Source organism: Callorhinchus milii, unplaced genomic scaffold (assembly GCF_018977255.1).
Source record: "Callorhinchus milii isolate IMCB2004 unplaced genomic scaffold, IMCB_Cmil_1.0 Scaffold4, whole genome shotgun sequence".
NCBI lineage: Eukaryota > Metazoa > Chordata > Chondrichthyes > Chimaeriformes > Callorhinchidae > Callorhinchus > Callorhinchus milii.
In genome coordinates, this window is record NW_024704745.1 from 50,449,607 (window position 1) to 50,468,610 (window position 19,004).

General features: G+C 38.5%; 1 protein-coding gene across 1 annotated transcript in view; it reads left to right on the forward strand.

Annotated features, from left to right (window-relative positions):
- Positions 1-19,004, forward strand: part of epha6 (eph receptor A6) — a 309,294-nt gene that overhangs the window by 162,626 nt on the left and 127,664 nt on the right. Inside the window, exon 4 of the mRNA XM_042334275.1 lies at positions 580-735. Within this exon, the coding sequence (XP_042190209.1) occupies positions 580-735 (156 nt within the window). The remainder of the gene's footprint in view (positions 1-579; positions 736-19,004) is intronic.

Consider the following 19,004-nt stretch of genomic DNA (forward strand, 5'->3'; position numbering starts at 1 on the left):
GAGTTGTTGGCATGTGGAATGTCCTGCTAATTAAGATGGTAGGGACAGAGTCTATTGTGGGTTTCAAGAGGGAAACATGAATCGCCATCAGGCATTTCTTCTGGTCTTGGCCAAACCACTAGGTGGAGGGGTACACAATGACACTGACCACCTCGCTTTGCTATAAACTGTTTTTCTATCTCCTTAACCGCTCAGAAAATAATGTAAACCAGCAGAAAGAGAAACATATGACAAGTTTGTTGAGGGGCATTCTCAAGGACATTTAATCTGATTTACCAGTTTCTGATTTTTTAAATAAACGTGGACATCTACAAAGGATTACTAACTCATGCATGTATTCCACAAGGGTTGGCTTAGATTTACATAGATTGTACAGCATCAATTAACATGCTGGCAAAAAAATTAAACACTAGAGTTCAACATAAAGTTGCAATGACCACTTGAACTTTACCTCTAGAACTCACCCAATAAATAATAGGCTTTTGGATCCCTCTGAAGTATCAATTAGCCATCACGAGCTCTTCATGCAGTCTGTAATAATACAAAGTGCAATTACTTATATCTGTGTTTCTCTATCAGCTTGTAGGCCTGGATTCTACAAAGCCTTTGGTGGAAACATCAAGTGCTCCAAATGCCCTCCACACAGCTTCACTCACGAAGATGCCTCCGCAGTGTGTCGATGTGAGAAAGGGTACTTCAGGGCAGAGAAAGACCCACCCACCATGGCTTGTACCAGTAAGTAATTCCAGCTATCTAATCCTGTTTGCTAGTTGTCGTAGTTGTGCTGTAGAATATGAAACATATGCGTTGTGCTGTAGAATATGAAACAGGCATAATTTCTTTTGGTGTACCACAAGTAGATAAGGTCAAGTATGGCAAACCATGGGACTTGATTGAAGGAACTACAGCACCCAATCTACTACCAGGCCATATGGATGCAGCCTAAGCATGAGTCATGTCAGACTTCACTGAAAATATATGTCAATGGCTTTTTTAAAAAAAATCTGGATTTTGGGGGTTGAATATTGAGAATAACAAGGTACAGGATCCAGTGCTGGGAATGTAAAATGCTTGAGTTACGTCATGAATCAGAAACGCTGCATAAATATTGAATCCTGCCACGAATAAGGTATGTTCATGCTGGCTGGGAAGTCGACTCTGACACACCTGGCAGAAGATCGCATCAGAGCAGAGTTTACGAAGGGCAGCATGACAGACATCTGGGTATTGTCAGGATTCAAAGGTTCGCAAATTCTGTGCGAATTCTGCATTTTAATTCCCCTTCACCTATAAATTGTATGCAAAGGAATCAATGAGCAATTTTCATGTCTCCTTCACTTCAAAACACTTTAAACTTGGTTTCTAGGTCTATCATCTCAGGAGCAACACACTCCTGGATCAGGTATAGCACAGTTTAGGTAAAGGGTAACTTTTTCACCTTATAATATTTAGTATATTGCGTGGAATCTGGGTGTACTTTTCTCTCCCTCTCCCATCTTAGCTGAAAGATGGGATCTCCAAAAAGGTCGGACACTCAGTATTATAATAGAGTATCAGTCTCTACATTATGAGCTCAGGTTCTTGCGGGATTTGAACCTACAACTTTCTGACCCAGAAGCAAGGTTGCTACCAACTGAGCCAAAATAATAACTGAAAGATCCAGAATAACATGTGCTAGGTGCTAATGTTTTGTGCACAGAATGGGAAATGAGCTAATTTCTCAGAAATTATACCCATGGCTTTGATGAGGGTTAGTACCTATCCCTGGTCATGCCTATGAAGATACAGCTCACATGACACAGGAGAGTATTACAGCACTAAAAATTCTGTATTTAAAAATAATGTTTCTGTCTATAATGGATTAAAAAATAGCAAGTTGGTTCTTATGATGCTTTCTACTTTTTCAACAAAAGAATTATGAGCTAAACACATAGTTGGTGAATACAATTTATTCCCCTGTTAGTGGACTAACCCCAAAGCCACTTGGTTTTATAAAGAACCCATTAATTCTGGCCGAACCCACTAGATAGGATGCCTCATGCTGTAACAGATTACCCTGCCATGAAATGGAGAAAAAATTAGCACAGCTTCTTCAAGAACTTGCTCAGAACAAATATATCTTGTAATAACAAAGTGCAAACTAAAGCCTGGGAAAAGGTCTGATTTCTTCAATGGAAAGCAGCACTTTCTATTGAGAGAACTTTTTTTAGATAACCGGGTGTCTGACCCATGCGGAAACCCATCATCATGCTTAAGAGTATCCAAACCAAACTGAGTTCCATGCATCCAATCTGGAAATTCCCAAGATATTTCTTGGAATGGACAGCAAAACCTCTCCCTGGAGGGATACATTGTACTTATCTAATTCCAGAAAGTATTAGGTACAGGTTGACGAGAGCTAAGGCTTGGGGACCTCAGAGTGTGCACTTGGGGAACTGCTGGAGTCTAACCAGCTAAAATTGCATATCTTGCTACTGAGAGGACTGGCTGTAAAGCTTTCCTGCTGCTAGGACCACCCTACCCATTAGAGTTTTGACTTGCAGAGTTAACAGGAGCTGAGTGGGAAGCGTCCCTGCACCGAGTGGCTGTCCAGCGCCTTGGGACGTCCTCTCAACGTGAAAGGCGTTATACAAATGTAATTTTGTTGTTGTTGGTCTGCCCTTCCAAACTGTCCATTCGAAGAAATATCTTGGGAATTTCCAAAATTGTTGTTGTTGGTCTGCCCTCCCGGGCTCGCAGTGCCCTGGAATACTATGGACCCGCCTGGCTCAGGAACCGGAACTACCGAGACTGCCACAGTGGGCTCGATTCCGACATTCTGTTGCCAAATATATTACCATGGAGCCAGTGCAGCTCCAAGGAAACCCTGCTTCCCTGCATACCTTTGTGGATTGAGTGACCAAATTATTACTTATTTATTTATTTTTGGAAAAGTAATCCGCCAATCGACTAACAACCAGGTTCCTACTTACTGCTAGGTAAACAGTGGTGTGTGGAGTAAGAAACCTTGCCCAACATTTTGTCCTGCCTGGGAATTGAACCCAGATCCTCTCATTTGTAAGTCAAGTGCTCTAACCATAAAGCCCCAGAATTCCCTAAAACTGTAAAATTGCATGATTTCTGATATAAAATAATGTCAGAAAGAAGACCCCTATTCAGAATACTGTAGCTCCAATTCACTGTATCATAAGTCATTGGGAACATCTAGTTGCATCAGTTATAGCTGAATAGTTTGTTGCATTATGGGTGGGGTGGGATGATCACTTGTCAATAAATTCAGATCAGAGGTTTTTAGGAACTATGTGTTGGGTTGATGTGTATCGCATGCAGAGTTCTAGAACAGTATACCAAGACCTATTAACTCTTGCTGTCGGAAGTAAAGATATAGATCACAGTAGAAACTTTTAATTTGGTGTTTGTTTATTTTAGTTCTGAGTATCACATGTAATAGTCGGAAATGAAATCCTAGCTATCTATGTTGATATCTTGCATTGCAACAGGGTAACTTTTTTAGCGTCCTGGTTTTATTACAGAATGACCTTAATCTGCAGTGCAAAGTCATTCTAATTCAGACTTCATTGATCACTGTAGATTGCAATAGGTTCAGGTATTCATGGTGTGAAGAACAGAACGAGTGTCCTTGTCCAGCAACATGCTTCAAACCCTGTTATAAAAATGGGGAAAAAACAACCTATCATTTGTTTTGACCTCATCAGAAAGAAAGCAGAATAATCCCACAGCAAGGAGGGTGTTTGAGATAATGATTGCTCACTGCTCTTTATTATTCTAATTATAAATAGTATCAATCAATGCAATCAATCAGAACTCGATAAGTACATGTCTAAAGGATCCGTGCATTTTTCAATTATCTAAATTGAGCTCAGAACCAACAACCAGCACACTTGATTAAAACAATTATTTTTAAACAATGTGGACATTTGTCATTTCTGTGGAAAATCTCCCAAAAATTAAACACTGAAAATATGCTCTTAGAAAGAAGATAAATGAAGCTAAATTATTTGGAGCTGTTACTTGAATACCCTCTCTCCACACAGAGAGATTACATAACACCAAAGTATGAAACCCCCTTCATGCAATCTGCTTGCAGCCACAGTAGCCATTCTAAAGGTATATTGTCTACTTGTTAATGAGTGAACAACAACTTGCATTTATTTACAACTTGCATTTATATAGCGCTCTTCACCTGGGGTAGCGTACCCAAGCGCTTGACAGTGGGGGAGTCTGACAATGAACCCAGGGATACGAAGGGGAGAGGTGACCGTAAGCATGATCAAATAGGAAGGTCTGTAGGTGGGATTTGAAAGTGGGGAGGGAGGGGACAAGGCAGAGGGAGTGAGGGAGAGAGTTCCAGAGTTTGGTGATGTGAAATAGTCAGAGAAATTGTGTGAAAATTACGAATTACAATGAATGTTATATATTTATATATATAGGTCAATATTATTTTACTGCCATATTGTTTCCGACATCATCTATGCCAGTGAGTGACCATGAATATGAAAGAACCAGCATGATGATATATTGTAGTATGTAAAGCCTATGGTGTTGCTCTTTTGAGAGAATTGTAAAATCACCAGTTACGAATAATAATGATTTATTAAAGTTGACCATTCAATTCCGTTCCTTTCATATTAGTCCTTTCATATTAGTCAATTACTCAAGTTGTTAATTAACTGGACGGTGTCAAGTAACCGCCAACCTATGTCTCATTGTAAACTTACTTTAAATGCTGAACTGAAGTCCAAATCTAGGGCTTTCAGATACTAAAGCATCATTAGAACTTGCATTTGAGACAAATTGACTCAAGAAAATGAATCAAATGCCATTGCTGTCCTCAGTCAACTATCTTCAGTGGCAGATTTACTGCAAAATGTAATTGCGTGATATTAATACATTAGTTTAAGTGTGTTTCAGAACCCCATTGGAGGGCTTTTATGTGGACAGATTAGTAAATAAATTAATAAATTAGTTAACAGCTTCAAAATTATATAAAAAGATGAATGGAATAGTTGCCCAATGAATTGTCATCTTTTTTCTTTAGTGTAATTTTACCTCAACACAAATGTTGTTGCGTTGTGTCAATAATTTCAACATAAGATCCAATAGATTTATGACCACGTATTCTTTTGGGCTCCCCTTTCAGCTCCCAGCAGATCTGGCATAGTTGTATGTTTTCTGTAAATTCTCAGATCACACATTGTGATAAGGAAACCAATCTAAAATATCTGAATCTAAACTGAATTTTAAAAGCAAATTATTTAAATAAAATGTTTGAAAATTAGAACTTTACTTATTTTCTCACCATAATCCCTTTTCCTCTTTATTCTCACATCTTCCCTATTCTATCTGCCACAGTTTCTCTATTTTAGACTATGTTGACTAATCTGATGTATTCTATTTTTAAAAAAGCTTTACACTCACTGGTTACTTTGTCTTCTTTGTTCCTCCACCATCCACTTGTAAGGGCAAATATTTATTGGAAAGGCTTTTGATTAGCAAAAACCTAGCTTTAGAAGGTAATTAACCAGCTGCTTAGTAGCCTAGACTCTCATAAGAATTATTTCTTTTGATTTAGTGTCTTTCACATCAGGAGGATGTTTCAACATACTTAACAGAATATACTACAAAGTGTAATAACTAGCTTTGTTTTGTGGGCAAATGCAGCAGCCAATTTGCATACAGCAATGTCCCACAAACAGCCATCAAACAAATGACCAATTGTATTTGGGGGATTGTTGGCCAGAACACCGACAGGGTGAAACTCCCTTTTTTTAATAGTGCCAAGGGATCTTTAACGTCCATGGAACATGCAACTGGGCTGCTAGATGTTCCACATTTCTGCAACCACATAAATCACTGCCACCCACAAACCTGCAGATTGACCCAAGAACAAGTATAGCAGAGGAGGCTCCTCGGGATCCAGAGCATTCAGACAAGTTAAATTGTCTCTGTGGCTTGGGGTTACGTGTTGAGATAGTGCATCATAAAAAAGATGATTCTCTTATCATTAATAATATGTATCTCAACACTTCTGCTCTTCTGAGATTTAACTTGTAGCTCTTAAGCCATTGTAGGAGGATGGTAATATTGGAGTTGACATATAGTTTAACTCATCGCCCATGTTCACCTAGATGGATGCGTAAGGATTTTGTATTCTCAAGCGCTTTCACAAGGAGCATCACTAATGAATAAGTTAATTAAACATACAACCAAATAATAAATTCAGTGTACTTTTTTGTCAGTCACATTATCTCCTGAATCATTCTGCTACTTTACATCAGGAGCGTTTATCTCATCAATCTGTAGACTTGAATCTCCACAACTCTGGCCTGAGACTATAAACCTCTGCCAAGGTCTCAGAGCACCTTATGAATGTATGAGTTGCTAAAATGTCTATTTGTTAATGGTAATCTCCAGTATTGAAAGAGAACAGCTATGTCTATCTCTAACACTGAATGACTTGGATTTGCCGAATTCAGTAATCCTCCTCAACTACAGAAACTATAACAAAGTAATCAGGCGGCATTCACAAAAACTGGCTGCACATAATTCTCCTCTGTCACAGAATTAGAATTAATCGACTTGCATTGTTCCAGGTTCTAAATCTTGGTAAATGATTCACTGCATGTCATTATGGCTTAAAATTTGCATGAAATCACAGTTTAGCTGGAATAATTTAACAGCAATTAAAAAGCTATTTAATCATTCATCATGCAAATCAGCGTGAGAGACCCAAGAGTAACTTTGCGTCTGATCTTCAGCAGCTTATACATAAAGAGAAGAGAATAAAGCAAGACCCTTTCCAGAAATTGTTCCCTAAAACTGATCACATTGTTACTGATTCACAGAAGAATTGAGTTGTTTCATGTAAATTAAATAAGGAAAAACAGACAAGGGTCTCCATCACAAGTAGTACAGTACTTCATCCATATTACTGTCAGCTGCATAACTGGCTCTTAGACAATACACACTGTAAACACATCATATAATGGCTTTTCAGTTTTGCTCCAACTTGCACGGCATGAAAACCACAATAGAGAGCACCTTTCATAGTTTTGTTTTAATATATTTTTTATATATGCTTGTATCTTAGCTCAGAAAGCTCTACAATTAATTTGTGAATTGCAAATTACTTTACTGTGACTCAATTATGGTCGAGCTACTTAACTGTTAAGTGTTATCTCACATATATGACGATAACATTTTGGCTTTTCCATGTGTGACATAAACCCTGTAGGCAGTGAAATTGAGATTTGTTCATACAATAAATCATGTTGTTAGAATTACTATTACAACTGAAATATATTTCTGAAAAGCTATTGTAAACTGGCTACAAAATAACAAAGGCCTGTGTTTGTAATTCATCAGGCTATCTTAGAAATAGGTAGTCGTATTCCTTCCCATATACATTTAACCATTTGATAAGCATCAACTGATAATCCTTGCTTCTGAAATGGTGTTCAATTTACTTTGCTAATATCTAGCTTTTTACAAGCTATTTTCTATGTATATTTGAAACTCTTTTTTAAAAAATATGTAATTGTGATCATACCCTTGGAGACATGGAGTGAGTTCGAATAGGCAGTGGTACATTGTTAGTGAGAGTCAATAAGACCAGATTTTGTTGCAGCTTTGCAATGCTATCCAAGGTATCATACAGGTATTACCTTATATTTGACTGTTGCTTTCTTTGACATTGGTGTCTTGCCTTTCAAATTTACGCTATTTACTTGTCCCTTCTCGCATTCCCCGCCCATTCATAGCCAGAGAAGAGGAGATTTTGGGAGGCGGCACTATCCAACAGGATATGTGATAAAATAACCATAATCCATACATTTGATACACTATAAAGTGTAGTGACTATATTTGTAGGCAAATATAGCAGCCAGTTTGAACACAGCAAAATAACTGAGATAGCTGGGAGTGTGCGAGGAAACCAAAATAGGTCTAGAATAATTTGTTTTTAAAGTAAACATAAACACAAGGAAAGAAAAAGTAGTGGATTCCAGGAGTCATAAAACGCCAGTTGAGACAAACAAATAAGAGCATTAAGAGGGCAATTAAAAGCCAGATTTTAGATAGCAGAGGATGTTTTATTAATCCATGCATAAGGTAGATGAAATGCTTATGAAACAGATGGGTTCTTTAAGGGGTATGTTGGTTATAAGTTATTCCAGTGGGAATCAGGAAATAGGACGGCAGTTTGTTAAATGAATTCTTCACACCAGACTTCAACAATGAAGAGTGATTAAAATTTCAGCTCCAGTCAAATTGGTACATTTACAGGTATTTAAGGTTATTCAAGTACGTGTAAGGAAAGAAGCTCAAAGACTTCAATATCTTCTTCTGAGGACCTTGAAGACGCCTTGAAATCCTCAAGGAAATAAGCAAGCAAATAGATGCAGCTCTGGTTACTATATTTAGAGCAGTAAACACAGGAGTTTTACTGAGGACTGGAGCATAGCAAATGGTATCCTGGTATTCAAAAAAAATCAAATGTTACTCAGGGAATTATAGATCAGTTTTTGAACATCTGTAGTGGAAAAAATATTTAAGAGCATTTATCATGACTTTCAGCATTCATTCACTTACCAATAATAGTCAGAATTTAGGTATATCGTACTGCAGAAATCGGTGAGAATGTTTCAACAGGGATTGTGACATCCAATATAATTTACCTGTACTTAGATTTGGACAGGAGCCTTTGCATTAAGGATAATTTATTTCACTGGAATAAAAGTAACAAGGCAATAAAGCGAAAGTGATAACCCCCTGTTGTAGGGGGCAAACTGACAAGCATCTGTTTTGCATTCATTTTTGTGAACACAAGCAAATATATAATAACATTATAATCCTATAATAGTATGACTTTATCCTGATGACACCATTGAGCTGAGTGGCCAGGTTGCCAGTCCAAGGCAGATTGATATCTCTCAAAGTGATCTGTCCAATTAAATGAACTAAAGAATAGATTTTGATTTTAATGTGGATAAACGTAAATGTACAAAAAATCTAAAATGTACCTGCATTGAATGGGAGTTTATTACCAGAGGTAGAAAAGGATCTGAATGTGATTGATTGTTGACCATTAAGGGGATGTATCAAATCAACATGAAGCTGTTATTAACAAGACAAATCAAATGTCATAGTGCACATTTGTAATGTGTGCAGTTGGGGACATTATGCTATAAAAATGACATTGGGTAGAGTTCAGAGAAGAGTGATGGGGATGATTTTGACACTTAATATTCTACATTTTGAAGAGCCTTGAAAGGAAAAGATTAAATAGTGGGAGATTTTCTAGTGCTTTAAAACAACTAGAGATATGGCCAGCACAGATGTAAGCAAGTTATTTAACTTGCACTGTAATTGTAGAACTATTGCTTTGAAGTGTAAATTATGAAGCCTGAAGTGGGTCAAAACAAAATTCCCTCTCCCCCAAATGAAGAACATTAGCAGATAGATAGCTCTTGACTGTAAAAATGGTTACTATGGAGCTTGATAAGTATATGGTTAAGAATGTAATTAAATAAGTATAGACCTGGATAATCAAATACTCTGAGGAATGTGACTTTCCATATTAGTGTTCCAGCCTGACCAGTTGCACGACACATGAATGTATCATGCAACTGGTCAGGCTGGAATAATATAGATTATGTTAGATTGATATTTATGCAATGTAGAAATGCAATTTGCTGTTGTTGACTAGCATTTATATTGAATCCTTCAGGTAGGATAGCATATTGATGCTAATCTTTAGAACGGATGATCTTGAGGCTTCTACTCCTTTCTTATATTCTTATATTACAAGGGCATCAGTGTTATAAACTGTGAGATGCTTTGCACTAGCCCCTGGACAAGAGACAAGCAGATAATCTGCTTTCAGACCTCTCAACAACTGACCACCAAGCAGTGTACAGGAGTGACACGGGCATCTTAAACAATCATTTTCCTTTTCTTTATCTCTTCCTCCTATATAGAAGCTCTTTATGACTGAAAAGAATTTTCCCGAATGGCACACCTGAGATTAAGGCTGACTGTGTGGAGAATTGTGCCCATAATTATATGCCTTACCATTCCACAGTATAACCTTCTGATGCACCATCACAATGTTACTCTAATTGCTAATCTAGCCAAGTATAACTTCATGCTATTTCCAGTTTTCCAGTTTTTACCGAGTAACCAACCTTGGTTGTGACGCAAGTTACAACCAATTTTGAAAAGGTAGAATTTGTTAAGGTTCTGATTTGAAAATGAAAGCAGTTTGACTCTAAATGCAAATAGCCCAAAACAGTATTAAATATGTTTTTAAATGATCCTTTCAAAGTGAATCCATTCAAAGAGACAGCGATTAAATATTTAAATGCAGTTGACTGGGTAACAAGATTGGGCCTCTTTTGAAAAGTACTGAAAATGTAGGAAATTGCAAAATTAAAAGGGTTTGTGTTTTTTAAAAAAAGTGAATTACCCTTTCAAGCCAAGTAAAATCATAAAGCCTCGTTGAACATGTGTTTTATGCAGCTAATTTGAATATGTAATCATCATTTCCCATTTCATTAGACTGGTAAATCTTGGTGTAGTTTTTGCATTACTAGCTCAAATCAGCAACATCAAGGAAATGTAAAATTAGGTACAGGATCTAATTGTTCAACAAGAAATGTGGCTAAGTATTGAAACAGAATCATAATAATCCTTACATTTGGTAGAGCGCCTTTCATGTCTCAAAGCACATCACAGGATATACTGTAAAGTGGGGCAACTGTATGTTTTGTGGGTGAATGCAGCAGGACCCTTATCCACCATGTCAGTGACCTCCTCAAAAAAGTAAACTAGATTAGTCAAACATGACCCATCCTTTACAAATCCATGCTGACTCTCTTTAATCAGCTCATACTTGTCCAAGGATCAGTCACTCTGTCCCTGATGATAGAGAAGGAGTAGCTTCATCGACTCACAGTCGACTCTGTATCAATATTTTTGTTGCATTAACTGAAGCAGCAAACAAGTTTAATTATCTTTACTTTTTCACCCGTTGAAAAACAACATCACATTTTGAGCACAAGCTTTAATTTTAATAATTAATTTCAATGCTTTCAAATGCACAGTAGTCAAGTGCTACTTGGGGAAGTTACATAAGGGTATGGATAGATTGAAGTGGACAGAAGACAGTTATTCAATCAAGAGGTTCATCTGATATTGTAACCTGCAAGAATAAAGTAGGTTGTTCATCATCTGTATCATCAGACCCTAGGAGTGAATCCCTATTTGGAATTAACCCCTGCCACTATCCCTCCCTCTCCACCCTCCTGCCCCCCCATCCACCATTTTGTTAACTCTTGCGCTGCTCTATCCCTGGATGATGATAATGTGCACATAATTTTTTGATGCCCAGCAACAGATCATCTCACAAGTACAGTATTAGTTTCTTTTCAATAGTGAATTACAAAAAAACTGACTTTTAGCAATCCACCATCCTACATATCATATAAAATAATTCAGAATGCTGCATGCAACTTCAGATACAAATATTGCTGTACTGTTGCTGACTGAATAAGCCCAAGTAAACTTGATGTGTGCAAGCAAATCTGTTATCTGAGAAATGGATAAGATCATAGCTTATCTTAAGTGAAACATGTACATCATTAACTCTAAATTTGCAATTAGGATGAGTGAACCCACAGCACTTGAGGAGTTAATATATTGCAGATCATATTTGCACTAGAATTATTTTCATTACAGCTTTAATAAAAATGAAAGCTACACATTAGGAAGAAAATATTACTGAAGAAGATATAGTTGAAACAAAATCTTCCAAAACTCTTCCCATACAGTGACGACATCCTTATACATTTGGTTATTATCCTCCACCTGAGGTTTTAGATAATTAGATACTTTTTTTTAAGAGGAGCAATGTAATGCACTTGAAAATAACAGTAGTCTGAGCATGTGTGCCAGTTGAAGTTCTGCCCCCAGCCTTTGAAACTCCATCTCACAGTCACAAGGCCAAATCCTGGATTTTACCCAGAATGTGTATTCCAGCTCCAGCTGGACTTACTGAGCCTATCCCTTTGGAAAAGGGGATAAGGCAAGGCTGCTCATGGTCACACACCCTGTTTGATGTGTTTATCAACAACGTGTTGGATGTCATTGAGAGTAAAGGACTTGGAAGTATCTGTTCCAGGCCTCTCTGACAGGATTCAAGCATTTTTGTTTGCGGATGATGTTGTGCTGCTGGCGGACTTGAGGATGGAAGAGAGGTGGGAAGGGTGCGGACATGGATGAAGGAAGGGGGTTTTGCCTTCTGGAGGTGGGGGACTATATTGCGGAGAGAGTGTGCGATGGGGCAGTCGGGGTGGCTGTCAACCATCGATGTGTGTCGTGATTAGCGTGGTGGAGGATGCCCAGGGTGGAGCAGAGGGAGGCAGTGGAATAGTTCAGGAGAGAGAGAAGGCGAGGAGGACAATGGGAGAGATGACAGAGGTTGAGCAACGGAGGGTGGGAAGTAGAAATGGTGGCATTTTGGGTTGGCTTGGATCGGGGCAGCTGCCAAAATGCACATGCAAACACTCCTCCTTTATGGATCTGAGCTCATAGGGATGTAGAGGAGAGGCTGCCTCTGACCCAGCTGCAAAGTCCAAGATCAAACAGTGAGGTGGATTTGTGGCAAACACGGGAAGCAGCTGCAGGGAGGAAGGGCTCCGGCCTATACTGTTGCTAAGCACCCTGGAGGCAGAGGTGGCTTCACAGCGGGTACGTCTATTTGGCAAGGCTTCTCACATAAAGAACTGGATTACAGCTGGTGCTGAGTAACCCTCGTACACGGCATTGGACTTGAACCTCAAGAACATCAAAGTGACTGGCACATCACAAGCTGTTGTGTGAAGGTCTGCTGAACATGTTGAAGGCAGATGCCCGCCAGATAGCTGATGAGGAAACTCTGAGGCTTGGGGTGACAGCTGCTGGAAGGTGTTACATGGAGTCCAAGTTTGTGAATACATGTTCGTACATCCAGTGTCTGGATTGGGTTGCAGAGAGGTAAGCAGCTGCTACTTAAACTCTGCAGTTCCAAATGGTGGAACCATCTCTCAATGGGAAGGGATGTGTGCCTGAGCTTCGGACAGGAAGATGGTGGCAATGCTCTCACACATATCATGCTGAGATGCGGTGCCCACCGGGAAGCTCACAAGGAGTTCCTTGTACATACCATTCACCTACTGAGGGCTCAAACTCGCACTTGTCAGATGTCGAATGACTGTCCTCCTTGGATCTCCTTGGAGCTGAACTGGCTCAAGGTGACATGCCCAGCAAAGAAATGTCAGAATCAAGCCAGCCCTCTGTGGCAGTCTCAGTAGTCTGGTTGCTGAGCCAGTCGAGTCCGCAGTATTCCAGGGCACTGCTGATGACAGCACAGCCAGCCTGGCTCATCAGCAGGACCTAGAAGGGTAAACCAGTCACTGGGGGCAGGGTATCATACCACTCAGCTTCTGTTAACACTGCAAGCCAAAGCCCTAGCAGGTAGGATGGTCCTAGCTGGACAAGCAGCTGAAAAGCTTACCGGATAGCAATATGAATGGCAAGCTATGTGGTCTTATCTGGTTAGACTCCAGCAGTACCCCAAAGCACACTCTGGAGTCACCAAGCCTTGGCTCTTGCCAATCTGCATCTAATACTTTCCGGAATCAGGTAAGCAAGATCTGTCCCTCCAGGGAATAAGTGTGCATTCCTTTCCAACAATCTATCTCCAGGAGTTCCATGTGTGGGTGGGATGCATGGAAATCTCAGCTTGGTTTGGATACTCTTAAGCCTGGTGATGGGTTTCCACAAGTGTCAGACATCCGGCTGACCCAAAAAAATCCTGTAGTCCCTTCGTCTTGCTCCCTCCCTTGCCTCCTTCAAGGCAAATTTCAAGATACTCTTCTTTGACTGAACCTTCGTCCACTCTCCTACCCCTACCCTCCCAGCCCTCCACCCCACTGATCCCAACCCTCTGCTCAGGTCCAAATCCCTGACTGTTCAGTGTCTTGGGACGTCCTCTCGACATGAAAGGTGCTATACAAACGTAATTTGTTGTTGTTGAAGAGTAAACAATGCCACTTCAGTGTACATCAGAACAAAAATCTGACAAGTAGTTAGTAGACAGTCATTCAACCCACCAAATTTAAACGCTATAGTACATTAACTCTCCCACTGTGTCATTGGATTATATTTTGAACAACTTCAATGATATTTCCTTTGTAATGTTATTACAATTTTTATTTCATTCAATACTTTTTAGCCTTTTACCAACATGCCTCAACTTCTGTTCTGGTTAAAAGGCAGTTTTGCAGATCTCTCCATGATGGGCCTAAGTCAAGAGAGATGTGCTTTTGTGGGTGCCTTCCCACTGGTAAGTTGTTCTTTGCAGGATCAACTCCAATGGCCCAGACAGAGATGAATGGACAGTATACTATTTATATGGAACGTTTTCAATAACAATTCTAAATAATCCAAACCTTAATCAGCATATTTATTTAATTCATCCATAAATTAATTGAAGCATTTTCAGTGAATAAATCAAAAATCACCAGAAAGTTAATTCATACATTTTTAGTTCAGTCATAAATTAGTTGCTTAATTTGTATTAATTAATACATATGTACGTTAATTCAGAAATGTATGATTAATTATGAGATCCAATTATAAATGGATAAATTAAATTAGGAATCAATTGGAAGTACATTCGTAACTTATTTTAAAAGATGCTTAATACATTTATGTATTTATGTATTTTGAATGAAATAATGACTACCGTTGGAGGATACAAGTGTTGAGGGAGGTATTTAAGAAGTGTACAATGCACCCACTCCATAGAATACCAAGAGGGCAATTAATAACCGCAACAGATTACCAGGATGGGTGGTGAGGCCAGGACTCACTTAAAGAAACAGTTAGATGCTGGGATAGGAAGATGGTGGGATAGGTGTTCTGGAAAGATGAGATCAAATTGGCCTTGTAAAACGTAGCAATTATATCATAGAAGGTGATTATATGGAGTATCCAGGCTATTCTGTGTGAGCTTCACTCCCATTCCCTGCAGTTTACCAATTTCCTTATAAATGTTGTTATAATCTTAGTTTCAAAAGTCATTTATGGCAAAGTAATCCATATTCAGTTATCCCTCTGAATAAAAACATTTCTTCTAAACCTCTCCTTTAACTCTTCCAGTGACATTCTTGAACTCATGCTGACTTTTTATAATTTACCAACAAGCAGAAATGAACTTGCACCATGTAAGCTCTCAAAACTTTTTAAACATTTTGAAGACCTCTTTAATAGTCTTCAAAACCTCTTAACTTGCTCTGATTCAGTGAAAATAGCCCCAGTCAGACCATGAAAACACTATCAAATCTTGCAAAAACTCTCCCTGGATTGTCAAGTCTGCATGTAAAAGAGTGATGCTTAGAGACATTTGTTCTACCTGAAAGACACAATACAGCTGCACATTGTTGTTGAGTTGGAAGGGTTAAATTCTTTTTCAAATCATAGAAATGGTGTGAAATGCAAAATCTGAAATCCTCAGTTTTGCCTTTGGTACATTAGTGAAGCCTGAGGTATTCCTGCAGATTAGCGAGAGATTGTTACCTTTAGTACATTAGTGATGCCTGAGGTATTTCTGCAGATGTGAGAGAGAGAGACAGAGAGTACTCAACACTCATTTTGAAAGAACTGAGCTGAAATCAGTCAAACTGACATGTGTCCTTAAAGTTCTCTGAGCAGACAGGTTTAGCTGAGCTGTTTCATGATGCACTTCATTGTAGTGGGACATTCTATCCCAGGTGAGAAAAGAAAAGCATCAAAAAGCATTTCACCAATCTTGGATCTTCCAATGATATTCACAACAGACAGACAGACAGACAGACAGACAGACAGACAGACAGACAGACAGACAGACAGACAGACAGACAGACAGACAGACAGAAGTCTATGGATGAAGTTTATAGCCTCCTGACTGATATGAAGTATGTGGTTTAAAGCATGGAGGACATTATTAAAGGTTTTAAATTTATTTGTAACACAAATTATCAGGAGCTTACTCAGAGATTTTCTGTATCTTTGCACCATAACCAATTTTTAAATAGGCACTCACATTGTTCAATAGTAATATTTGTTGTTATTTTCATGCAAGGTTACAATTTAAAAACATCCTTTATAACCGATCCATATAAACATAACATACAATATGATTCATCTTGCATTATTTTCTACAACCAAAGTGCATCTCTTTTGGTTCACACATAACAGAGCATGACTAACACATGATGGTTTATTTCCATATCTTTCCACATGAGTCACCTTGTCTAATTCCACTCAGTTGCTTACTCCCTTTTCCCTTAGTGTTTCACTGTTGCTCGTGCTACATCAAATTTACCATCTGATGTTCCATTTTTCACAGAGACCAGCAGAATCTAAACATTATCTATTTGAATTATTGTATCTGGTAAACGAGTTAATAAATGAACAAATGGGGAAGTTCGGAGAAATGTTTTCATGCACAGAGTAGTTAGGATACGGAATGCGCTGTCAGGTGCGGTAGTTGAGGCAGAATCTATATTTGCGTTTAAAAGGGGAACTAGACAGATCCCCTTAAAAAGACTCCAATACAGCGGTTTGGGGAAAGGACAGATGAGTGAGACTGAAGGGATTGCTCTTGAAGGAGCCTGCACAGAAACACTGAGTCATAATGCAGCCTTGTAGTTTAAGCAACTATTGACCAAACACACACAGCATACGAGAATGGCTGCATTTGCCTATAACTCCTAGACCTGGTGCACATGTTCAATTTTTTCCAGAAATAGTCATCAAATTTGCAGACTAAATGAAGAGAGATGCTTTAAGCATGGAATATGAATTGCCCGGATATGTGTGAGGTGAACTCACCTACCAACCCACCAGTGCAACCACCACCACTACCACCATTCTGAAGGCCAATACCCTGAAGGCAGGTCACACACTTGCTTTGTTGCTGTTGCTTCCTGCTCTCATAGTTCAAGGCCAATAGAGGCAGTTTTACCAGCAAAAAAAGTCAAAAAGCAGCACTTTTATGGATGTGTGAGCCAGAGTTTCAGTGTATTTATTATGGAAGCTCCTAAAATACCACTATAACATCCTTGAGTTACCAAGACATTGCTTTCAATTCATAAGCTTAAATCATGAGGCAAATTACCAGGATTGTATTTGTTGATTCAGACTGTGTTTGCCACAATAAATATGGTATACAATACACTTGTGCTATCTCATACAAGTGGAGAAGGACATCGAGTTGAACAATAGTTCAAACAAAACTGAGCTTAGAGTTCCCAACTGCATTTTTTCAAGTGAATTTCTTCCTCATAACCCATTAACGATGCATTGCAAACATTCTGTGGGACCACATATCACTGTCAGTTGTTTGACATGGTCAGTAATCTCTCACCTGCAGTGCCATAAACCAATGAACATTACCACTAAAACCTGGGAGACCATTCCGTCTAGGTATCAGTAAGAAGGGAATTCGGCCAAATTACATTTCCATCTGGTCATAGACTAAGTCAAATCACAAAAAGTAGCACACCTTTATAGGGTGCAGAAGCATAAACTTTTACAAACAAAATTAATAACTTTTTGTAACTATTTACATATATTCTGTTATGAATCAGCTGTGTTTAAAATGTTGTGTTGCCATGAAAGGTTAGTGTACGAGTGATTGTTTTACATTGCTGTCAATAGCCTTCATATCTTAACATGTTGTCGCCATTGAGAGGGTATCAAAATGATTGATTAGCACTGGAAAAAAAGCGGCAGGGTAGAATTTGTTTACTCAGGTTAGAATAAGGAGTGCTTTACCGCATACGTTTGTTGAAGCTGAGCATTTAAAAATAAGTGGTTGAATACTATTGTATACTATAATGTGGAAGAATATGGAGAAAACGTAAAGGAATAGGATTGGAATAGATGACTTGGTTGATTAGCAACAGGGCAGACATGATGGGTAGAATGATCTCCTTCTGTCCTGTAAACTTGCCATGATTTCTATGACAGACTGCAGTCTATTTAGAAAGGAGGTTTGCTCCTCTTCCGTTGTGCTTCAAAGCATCTGTTGGTGTCCACTTTGTCTCCATTCGTTATCAGGTTGTGTCATTTGCTTGATAAATGGACAGATGGTGGCATCCTGCAGAAAGGTAATACTTTGTAATGGATAAAGTGCACTAGTTTCAAATGTACCACACAGTGATGTGAGAATAACTCAACAGTTTTCAGGCTATTTTTATAATCCATCAATCCGTTCTCCTTTTGTTAAATGGATATTTTTATGGTGCAGATAAAATGTCAAAATCTAGACTGTGTCTTTCAAGTGACAAAGCAGTTATTCACATTCATATTGTTTCTTGTGATATGGAACCATTCCATCAACTAGCTGTTTTCCAAAATGAACTGACCTGTATAAAGATTTTTATTATTAATGTAATTGCTTTTCAGGTCCAGCGCTCACATTCAGGTCTGTTTTCAGACACTAAAATTTGAGAAAAAGGGTATCAAGAGAGATCTTTGAAAAATAAGAATATCAAAGGGTATGGGGAACGAGCAGTGGAGTGGATAAAATCCAACGCAAACTTGATGATCCGAATGGTCTGTTTCTGTACTGTTAACATTCTTTGACATTCATTGGTTCGACTCCAGTCCTGAAACATCCTGTAAGAGGTTTTATAGATTTTGTTTCCATTGCAAACACTATTATGTATATATTTATGTATGTCATAGAGTCAAAAGACATGCAATTAGCTACAGTGTACACATCTCCAGTAAAATTATATCACATTCACCATTACAGCTTTGATGGCCTTTTATATAAATATATATTCTTTAAGTATGATCATCTAATATGATTGAACTCTAATGGTTGCATTATAAAAATTTTCAGATTGCAATAAAGCGAATGCCTGAGTCGAATTAATGTTGGAAAGCACTTT